The sequence below is a fragment of the Melanerpes formicivorus genome, unplaced genomic scaffold (genome assembly GCF_026170545.1).
Source record: "Melanerpes formicivorus ecotype bairdi unplaced genomic scaffold, bMelFor1.0.p_v2 SCAF_16, whole genome shotgun sequence".
Classification (NCBI taxonomy): Eukaryota; Metazoa; Chordata; class Aves; order Piciformes; family Picidae; genus Melanerpes; species Melanerpes formicivorus.
This window is the reverse complement of record NW_027142368.1, coordinates 4,800,394-4,810,982: the sequence shown is the minus strand read 5'-3', so window position 1 is coordinate 4,810,982 and position 10,589 is coordinate 4,800,394. Positions and strand designations below refer to the sequence as shown.

The window sequence follows — 10,589 nt, the reverse complement described above, 5'->3', positions numbered from 1 at the left end:
TGGTCTGAGCATGCTGGGCTGGAGCAGCAAGGGCTGTTTTCTGTTTTGCTTGTACCGTTGGAGGCTTTGGGGAGAGCAGAGTGCAGGTGGGGGCAGCTCTTTCTTTTTTTCTGCTAAACTTGATCAGCACTTAGTTTTGAAATTCTCTGAGGCACCCCAACGATGTATTTTTCTTCCTTAAAAGAAATCCCAGAGACTAGGAGCCGGGGTTTGCATCGTGACTTTGAGCACACAGGCTTGCTAGCCAACCCATGCCGTGTTCAGCGCTGGAACAGCCATTTCGGGAATTAATGCAATAATCCAAGAAAAGGGGAGACAGGGGGTGAAGCGGAGGTGTCGTGCCGAGCCGCGCCGAGCGCAGTGCGGGGCTTGGCCGCGAGGGGCCGACGGCGGGCCGGGAAGGGAAGAGAGAGGGAAGGGAAGGCAGGCGCGGGGAAGCTCCGCGGCTCCGTCTGTGTCTGCCGGCGGGCGGGGGCCAGCCGCTGGGCAGAGCGAGCGGGCCGGCTGCTGGTGCACCCCTGCGGCGCGGCCACCGGCTGCCGCCGTTCCGAGCCGCAGCCGGGCACAGGCGGGCAGTGAAAGCCTTGCGGCTGAGAGCTGCTGTCTCCTCTTGGTGAGGTTTTTGATTTGTTTTGTTTTGGTCTTGGTTCGGAGTTTTTTGTAAGCGTTTACCAAAAAGCGGCACAACAAGTGGATGGTGCCGGCGGATGCTGGCTGAGCCGCTGCCGTTCGGCCGTGCCTGGGGAAGGAGCTGCAAGAAGAGACAGCCGTCCTGCCCTCTGTGGGAGCGGGCTCGCTACGCGGATTATTTCACGTCGATTTACAAATCTCCTGCGAAAACTGGGCTTGGAAAGACTAGTGACCACGCTGATCCATTCATTCCATCTCTCACACACACAAACACGCCGCCTTCATTTTTTTCCCCTTCGGAGCAGGACTCTCGCTTGTTGCCTTTCGCCAATGCCCGGGCGAGCAGCGGTGCCAGTGCCTGTGGCTGTGCAGAGCCGCCTCGCCCGCGCACTCCCGGCGCTCTTGTTGCACCCGGGCAGGAGGGAGAGAAAGAACTCGTCAACCTGTGGTGCCGACTGACCACACACACCTGCAAATGCAGAGCGGCTGGCATAGCCCCCTCCTCAGGACTGCTGTCACCAGATCCTTACATTAGCAAGAGCGGCATTGCTATTTCTCTGCCTGGGAACTGTAAGTACGATAGCGTTTTCCAGGTCTTTTTCTGCATGGCACGTAGGTATGAGTTTAAAAATAGCATCATTTAATAGTTCATATTCACCTTCTGTCATGTATTAATAGATGGAGCTATAAATGAGGCTTGTGTTTCACAGGGGGGTGCGAGTGTGTTTTTGTGTGTGTGTGCTTGCATGTAGACGTTGCTTCGGTGCACCTGCAGTTGTGTTTTCTTGACATACATTAGAGAATTTTCACTTGAGTGAGCATCGTACGTGTCCCTTTGCTAATTAAATCCAGCGAGATGTTCGTTCTGATTGAAACACAGTTACAGATGAAAACGTGACATTCCTGCCTCGTGTGTTGCTATAAATATAACGAAAGCTCTTTGTGCAGATACATTTATTTTTTAGTATTCGGTATAGGTGTGTGTAGGTGTTATCTATTACGTCGGTACTCAAAGACCTGAATACGCTGTGTATTGCAGTATTTTTGTTCGTGTTTGTATGTGTTGGTGTTTCAGAAGCATGCATATGTTTGTGTGTGGATGCAAGTGCTTATATGGGTGGGGATTTTGTATCTCTGTCTTTATATATGTGACATGCCCACCCACATCCTTACCCACAGAGTCGTTCAAAATCTCTGTGCATGTGATGTGGGTGTGTGTGTAATACAGAAGTGTGAATAGTGTGGGTAGGGGAAGATTTGAATACTGTGGTAATAGATGACACCGTTTCATTTGATCAGTGTGACCTCTTGGGAAAACAAGCCAATCTTTTCCCCTCTTGTTTTGTTTATTTTTGTGTGTTTGTGCATGTGCCTCAGGTTAAGTGCTTCTTCTGCATGACCATAACCAAAGGGTGACCCATCCACTCCCTTATGTCCTATGGGGACCTCAGAGCCAGCTTCTCAGTCTTCATCTCTTCCTCCTCCTCCTCCTCCTCCTCCTCTTACCACTGCTGCTGACACCTTGGGTGCTGCTCCCAGGTTTGAGACGTTGTTGACAGGCTGAAGAAAGGATTTGCAGAGACCTCCTCACTGTGTAAATAAAGTGATGGCTGGAATTAATGTCAACTTCCCAAGTAATGATATTAAACAATAAGATTGCTAGACCAAAGCTTTACCAGGAACAAATTATGAAGAAAAAGACTATTTGCATTTGGTTGCAATGATGAACTAAAACCATCTGTGGAGAGCAGGTACCCTCTGGTTTGCATATTTTTTTCCGTCATGAATGCAGTCTTTGAAGCCTGTAAGGTAACTATAATTCTGGCTCTGTGATAGCCACAGGAGATAAATGAAAATAAAAGGGTTTGGTGGATGAAAGAACAAGGCCTCAGCTGTCCCCTGGTTCAATTCAAGAGCTTCATCTTTTCTTATTACAAACCAGTAGTTTGTGTCAAATGTTCTGGACAACAAGAAAATGCAGCTTTGTGGTTCTCCAAAATATCAATTCAGTGTTACAGCTGTGTTGTCCTGCTCTATGTCCTGCTCAAATGGCTTTGAGCTTTCTAGCAAAAGTTAAGGTTACACTGTAAATAAAACAAAATAATTTTGCATTAAGTGATTTAAAAAAAAAAGGCAAACAGTTGCAAAATGGAGGTTGCAATGGTGAGTGCAGATAGCTCTGGGTGCAACAGCCACATGCCCTATGGATATGCAGTCCAGGCTCGGGCCCGAGAGAGAGAGCGGCTGGCACAGTCAAGAGCCGCAGCAGCTGCGGCTGTAGCAGCAGCAACAGCAGCAGTGGAAGGTGGGGCAACAGGTGGAGGTGGACCATATCACCACTACCATCAGGAAGAGAGTCGAGGTGCATCCTCCTCTCATGGTGGGAACGCATCCCGTGGCAGCATGCCCCACCGGCAGAGCGGTAAGAGGCGGAAGAAAGGGAAGAAGAGGAGCCACCATTTAGGAAGTAGGGAGTGTGGGGCCTCCTTTCCCTGTTCTGAGCTGCTGCCTCTCAGTGGTTCTGAAGAGAGAATACTGAAGGACTTGAGTGAGGAGGAAGAGGAGGATGAAGATGAGGATGAAGACGATGAGGAAGAAGGAAAGCTCTACTACAGTGATGACTATGGGGAGGATGAGCTTTCATACTTGGACCAGCCACCCGATGATGGTGGAGGCCCTGGGGGTTACAGCTCTGTCCGCTACAGTGAGTACGAGTGTTGTGAGCGTGTGGTAATCAACGTGTCAGGACTGCGGTTTGAGACCCAGCTGAAGACATTAGCTCAGTTCCCAGAGACATTGTTGGGTGATCCTGCGAAACGAGGGAGATACTTTGACCCTCTCAGGAATGAATACTTCTTTGATAGGAACCGGCCCAGCTTTGATGCCATCCTGTACTACTACCAGAGTGGTGGTCGGCTGAAGAGGCCAGTCAATGTACCCTTTGACATCTTCTCTGAGGAGGTGAAATTCTACCAACTTGGGGAAGAGGCCATGCTCAAGTTTAGGGAGGATGAAGGGTTTGTCAAAGAGGAAGAAGAGAAACTTTTGCCAGAGAACGAATTTAAGAAGCAGGTTTGGCTGCTGTTTGAATACCCAGAGAGCTCCACTCCAGCCAGAGGCATTGCTATTGTCTCTGTCTTGGTCATCTTGATCTCCATCGTCATCTTTTGTCTGGAGACTTTGCCAGAGTTCAGAGATGACAAAGAATTCCTCGTGTCCCTGAGCCTAGGGAAGGGGCTTTCCAATGAGTCACTTCACCTGTATGCTGGGGAACACACCATCTTCAATGACCCGTTTTTCATTGTAGAGACAGTGTGCATCATTTGGTTCTCCTTTGAGTTTACAGTGCGCTGCTTTGCATGTCCAAGCAAAGCACAGTTCATCAAGAACGTCATGAACATCATAGACATTGTTTCCATCTTGCCTTACTTCATTACACTGGGCACTGACTTGGCGCAGGAGCAGGGCAGTAACGGTCAACAGGCCATGTCTTTTGCCATCCTGAGGATCATCCGTCTGGTCAGGGTGTTTCGCATCTTCAAGCTCTCCAGGCACTCCAAGGGTTTGCAGATCCTGGGTCACACGCTCAGGGCCAGCATGAGGGAACTCGGCCTCCTCATCTTTTTTCTTTTTATTGGAGTAATTTTGTTTTCCAGTGCTGTTTACTTTGCAGAAGCTGATGAGCCTGCCACCCATTTTCAAAGCATCCCAGATGCCTTTTGGTGGGCTGTAGTGACCATGACTACAGTTGGTTATGGGGATATGAAACCCATAACTGTGGGGGGAAAAATAGTCGGGTCCCTGTGTGCCATTGCAGGAGTGTTAACCATTGCTTTACCAGTGCCAGTGATTGTCTCCAATTTTAACTATTTCTACCACAGAGAGACTGAGAATGAAGAACAAACGCAGCTGATGCAAAACGCAGTCAGTTGCCCTTACCTCCCAACAAATTTACTGAAGAAATTTAGAAGCTCATCATCTTCATCCACAGAGGATAAATCAGAGTATTTGGAAATGGAAGAAGGAGTTAAAGAATCTCTTTGTGTAAAGGAGAAAAAAAGTCAGGACACGGGGAATAGCAGTGAGTCAGAGAAGAAAAACTGTGTAAATTCAAATTCTGTGGAAACTGATGTGTAATTTTGAACGTTTCCAAATATATTTATGCATTAAAGAGTGCAGTGAAAATAATGAAATATGCAATCAAGAGTCCACAGCATACGGTAGTATGCCATTCAATGGTTAAATACAAATAAAAAGCATTGCTAAACTTGTATTACATATCAAGTAAATGGTATAACTTGAGGAAGGGATTGCTAGATCTGATGTAACTTCAGACTGTATATTTTTACTAGAATGCAAGTGTTTTTGCACATGAGGCTGAAAAACTCATTAAAACCAAGTCAGTTTTAAAGTGGGTGCATGAACTGTCGACATCACTAATAACAGCTCTGTGGTAAAAGTTGGCATTCAGAGGTATTTACTATGTAAGAAGCAATGAAGTTTGGTAGTCATTTATCTGTCTATCAGTGCTTTAATAGCAGCTACCATAAATCATTGGATACCATAGTCATTGTTTGGTTTTTTTTTTCCAAATGGTAAATTTATTGTAAAAAAGATACTCTACAGAAGATAGATTCTAATTTTTGTTTTTTCCTTGAAATCTATAATGCTTGTTTTTAACTGGAAATTTACTTGGAAAAAGGCTGCTGGCCCTCCAGAAATTGTTTATTTTTATAACTCTCTTTGGAGGCATTGCAGCATTCGTTGTCTAATAATGAAAGAAATGAAGTGAGAGTATCATTTAACCTGGTCTGACTGCAAAGGCAAAATGACTGGAATGCTTTTTTGCACTACTTTATATGCTGGAGATACATTGAAAGAGACTTCATACTGTGAATGTTTACTAATGTAATAGTTCAATGACAATCATTGGAGGAGTGAGTTCTGCATCATATTTTATTGTTCCTTTTTATTTTTCTTTCTTTATGTGATGCTGATGGTGAAACAGCTAACATTACATTAATTCCATACTCTTTTTAATTATGAATATCTGTGAACTGAAAAAGGATTGTGAAGTAAAATTTTATAATCAAAATGATTTGAAATCAGTGTTTTCTACTGATGCCCTCAAGAAATACCAACCTAATTTATGTCTTTTTCCTGGTTAATTTAACATTCAGAAGTCTATGATTAGAATGTGCACTTTGTCAGTGTTGAAGAAATTCAGTGTATGGGAGGAGAGGTAGAACTAATAAGATACTCAGTGTTACAGTACTGACAGTTGAGAATTGCTAACTTTTAGCATACTATTATTGGTGCTGCATTTTCCCTTAATTACAGCTTTCACCCATGTGTATTTGAAGCAACATTTAAGATCCAAAATAGGCATTCTGGGATTCTAAATGAACATGTTGGGTCCCATGCAGTCCTTGAGAAAACATTCCGTGATTTCTTTTCACTGATTCTTAGGCCAGCTGTATTTTACTGTGTGTCAAAATCTTCCATTGCCCTTCCTAGGAGATTAAGGTAGGTAAAGATTATCTGGCCTATAGTACATTCCAGACTCCAGAATGAAGTAGGTAAGATACTGCTGCATATAACATAAATAATAGATTGATAACAGCATGTTTCCAGGCCTACAGTCACCTAGGGAAGGCACAGTTAAACTGGAACTGTTTTTGAAGAGGCACTGTGGAACATTCCAGATGATAAAACTTGAACCAAATTGGCATATGCACTTTAAGGGCTGGGACAGGCCATTATGAGACAAAGGGGCCTACCAATACTACTGAATTACAGTAGGTTTGCAATATTAATTTAAAGCTGAATAGAGGAATTGCATGGAGAGAGAACTAGTTAGGGAATTGATTTAGTTCTGGAGCTGAAAAGCAATGGTAAAAGCAATCCAAAGTGGGCACCCATGGTATTATACATAATAATATTACCACACAGAGTGGTACCAACCAGAACACAGACATTTATTTTTCTTTAATGGTTAGTTTTTGCTTTCATGGGTTTTCTGTGAACCACCTCTTTGAAAGGTTTCTCTGCTTGTCCTCTTTTGCATTGCAGAACTAATAAAACCGAAGAGACAAACAAGGCTGTATTATGTTGAGCGAGCCCTGGTTCAAAACTTGTGTTTTGATGTCTGGTTCCTAATCCAAAATCACAGAGCAGGCTTCGCTGTGTTTTTGATGAGAAGCATTAAACAGAGCTCCTTTTTAGTGTGTGGGTATTAATTCCAACTATGTTTGAATGAAACAATGTGGTAATTTTACACATAAGCATTTGCCACATTTGAATGCTGCATTTTGGTTTAGTTCACCTGGTTAAGTGAGCTAAAGACTTTTTTTTTCTATGGGGGCAGTATCAGCAGTGCAGATGAGCATTCTGTGAAATCTGTTAAAAGTCTGTAACTGAAAGTGTTTCTTTACAACTAGTTAATGGTGTAAAGAGTGTAAGAGTTCTCTTGTAAGCTAGCTTGTTAGTAGTTCTGTATAATATCAGAGACCATATAACACCAGGAACCATGGCAAGAATATAGGAGTGAAAGGAATCCTAACTAGGTAAATAAAGAACTTAGAGGAAATAATTAGTATGTGTTTGCAGTATTGACTGGTTGAAAGGGAAGGTGGTTTGTTAAGAGGTGGAATTTTAGATCTCTAATGGAAATAAGGAACAAAATTCATTGAGTAACTCTTAGAATATGTTCACACTGTGAACGTGGAGCTCAGCATGAGGTAACTGCTTCTGTAGTTACCCAGCTTCTCCAGCAAGTCGTTCAGCTATTCTGCTACCAATACACAACCTTCTAATTTAGAACAAGCTTGGTAATGTCTACATTATGCTGTGCTCATAGCAGTATCTCACTCTCTAAAGAAAAAAGTCTTACTGTAAAACCTCGTAGCAGTTGGCAGAGTTTTAGGAGTGTCAGCACTACGTACTGCAGTACTGCATATCCTAAGGTTACAGTGGAGCCTGTTCTGCCTCCTGCAGTAAATAAACCTATGTACTTCATCATTATAAATTAGAATTACTGTAGCTTAATGCTAGATCATGCTATCAAGCTGTTGGCAGGACATTCTTAATCCCAGAAAGAACTATGCATTCCAGAATGGAAGCAAATACCTTTACTTGGGCTGGCATATGATCTGATAATTCAACTACCTGTTGTTCCAGTCAGTTACAACACAGCTTAAAAATGCCAAAGTCCTACCCCTAACTTGCTAAAACCCAAAGATCTCAAGTGCTTGAAAAGAAACAGAGATTTCCATGAAGTTGAAATTGTGTGCCAATGCAACTCTGTATTTGAACTGTTATGGCTCCACATTACTAATACTGCATCTCTCACAGCTTTCCCAGTCTTACTGGATACTGGCAACTCTCAGAAAAAGAATTCTATTGTCACTTGGGCATTTTGCATTTTAAATTATAGCTGTGAAACGTACCCCTGATGTAACTGATGTGAATGGAGTTACACTAGGGATCATTTTAGTTCTACTAATGTAGTTCAGGTGAGTTCGTATTGACATACATTTCAGCTAAAAATAATGCAAAATGAGATATTTTGATATTTCAGGTTCACTTGCAGTGTGAGAAACTTAGGAGGAGTTCCATTAAAATTCATGGGATTGCAGCAGCATCAGATCAGATCTCAAATATAGGCTGATACTTAACTGTACTGGTACTTATTTAAAGATATTCATAAATCTTAAGTGCCAAGGCAAGACTTATAAAGAGAGAGTTTTGCCAGCTGAAGTATTGGTTTTTAGTGCCTGACTTCAGGGATCCATAATTTTTTTTATTACAGTCATGGGGTTTTCTGAAGTTTCATTGATTCCTTGAAAATTTCATCCTGGATGCCAAAACTTAGATCAAAAGAAACGTTGAGTCACCCTGTTAAGGAGTTCTTGGCAAAGTTTTTAGTGCTCGGTTAAGCTTGCTCAGAATCATTCCACAAGAGTCCAATCCCATTTGATGGAAAATGCACATTGTTTATATTGGAAGGCATATTCCTCTTGTCATGTAGAGACTATTTGTTTGACATCTTATAATGCAGAATAAATTTGAGAAATCAAGGGAGTGAGAAAAGCCACTGCTGGCATGGTTACATCTAAGTCATGACAACGGTGTTCTTGGTGTTTGGGGGTACTAATAGGCGTTATGGACTTCTTAGGGTCATAAAAATGGAGATTTGACTGTGTTTTCAATCAGTAAAAATCTTCAAGTAGCTTTGGAATGTGAACATGATTTTGCATAATAGTGGTGTGCAAAGAGTTTGGGGTCAGGTCATAAGCTTGAAGTAAAGGATAAATAACTTGTGATTCCTGACATGGAAAGATCCTGTCAAGTACGCTTTCAGGTGCAGAGAGTCATTTGACTCAGGATATGAAAAATCAGTGTGAAACGATCCAAGAATACAAAATGCTTCATATTTGGATTGATGTAAGATAAATACACTGTGGCAGAACAGCAAAATACCAGAGTAACTAGTTCATGTAAAGCCTTTCCTGCAGAGCAATGAAAAATGAAATGTGTCTTCCTGCTGATCCTCAACTCATAAAACTAATTCAGAGTAAAAATTATCTTTTATCATAAGCTTTGCACTTTATTGATAGTCCTCGAATTAAATATGAGCTACTCATGGTGCTTTAGACTGCGGCACTTGCTTCCTCTTTTTCTTACTGGATCCCTATTATTTCTTACTGTTACCATGTCCAGTTGTAAGTACAGGGCTTATTTTTTTTTCCCTTTTAATTCAATTTTCTTTTTTTAATTGACATGAGACAATACTAAAGAAAAACAAAGATAAAGAAACCTAATATCTATAATAGCCAGCATATAACTTACATATTTTTGTTATCATTACATAAGATCCATAACATCTGTAGACGAGGGACAGGGTATGAATTTTCTCGTTGCTGTAACAGAATGACCAAATGCTTCTGATTTTGCAGTTGAATGAGATCTAGTTTATCGATTTGCCATATCTGCGCACCTCTGTTTGAAAGAAATGCTTGTGGAAAAATTGGCAGTTTAAAAAAACAAACACCTGAACATTCCTTCACTTCCACAGAGGTCATCTAATGTGGAGAAAACAACCGACAAATTAGTTCTGGGTTGGAGTGCATAAATGTCTTGTACTTGAGAACCAGGCACAATCAGGAAACTTGACATACCGCTACCATGCTTTCTGTGTATTCAGAACTCTGATGACGTTAATTCTGAACAAAAACTCATTAAAGCATTGTGTACTGAGGTGGTTGAATTAATGGTTGTTTATAAATCCTTTTCTGTTAAATCATAATGTACCTTGAGACCTTTTTCTGCAACAGGTCCTTTGGAAAATAAATACATACATGTTTAAGAAGAAGATGCTTACATGTTAAATCTGATAAAATACTCTAATTGAGGGAAAATAGGTAAGTGAAAACTGTGGTGTGGTTTTTTCCCCCCTCCCTCTGCTTGTGCATTTGTGGTATTGCCATTGAAAACAAATTTGGGCTAAAACGGTTGAACTGATCTGCAACTGCAAAAGAGATACTTCATGCATTGTGTCTATTCCAGGTACTTGGTGACCTCGGAAGCAGCAGCAGCTTCATCTTGGAGGGTCAGCTGCTGCTACTGCGTCATGCAACTGGGAGGATACTTGTTACACTGAGCAGGACCAAGTGGGGTGGGAGAGTGCTGTGAAGTTTTTGGCCTGTCTGATAAATCCATGCTCCTGCCACAACTATCCTACTGGAGTGCAAACCAGGTTTTAAATTATTTGCTCTAAAATACCATGTAACCCTTTTGGAGAGGGAAGTTGTCAGCTAGTTTCTAAGCTTCCGAGTGACTCAGGTTCACATTCACAAAATGTACTTTTAGATGCCTGATTCTGTTAGTTTCATTAGGAATTGGGTTGCAAGATGCTTCTTGAATCTGTGACCAGGTGAATTTGCTTAGGATCAAAAAGA

General features: G+C 42.0%; 1 protein-coding gene across 1 annotated transcript; it reads left to right on the top strand.

Moving 5' to 3' along the window:
* The first annotated feature begins 521 nt into the window (after positions 1–521).
* KCNA4 (potassium voltage-gated channel subfamily A member 4) lies at positions 522–7,304 on the top strand. Its single transcript, XM_068147838.1, has 2 exons — positions 522–1,200; positions 2,008–7,304. The coding sequence occupies exon 2, from the start codon at positions 2,779–2,781 to the stop codon at positions 4,765–4,767; it is 1,989 nt and encodes a 662-aa protein (XP_068003939.1). The 5' UTR covers positions 522–1,200; positions 2,008–2,778; the 3' UTR covers positions 4,768–7,304.
* Positions 7,305–10,589: the final 3,285 nt, after the last annotated feature.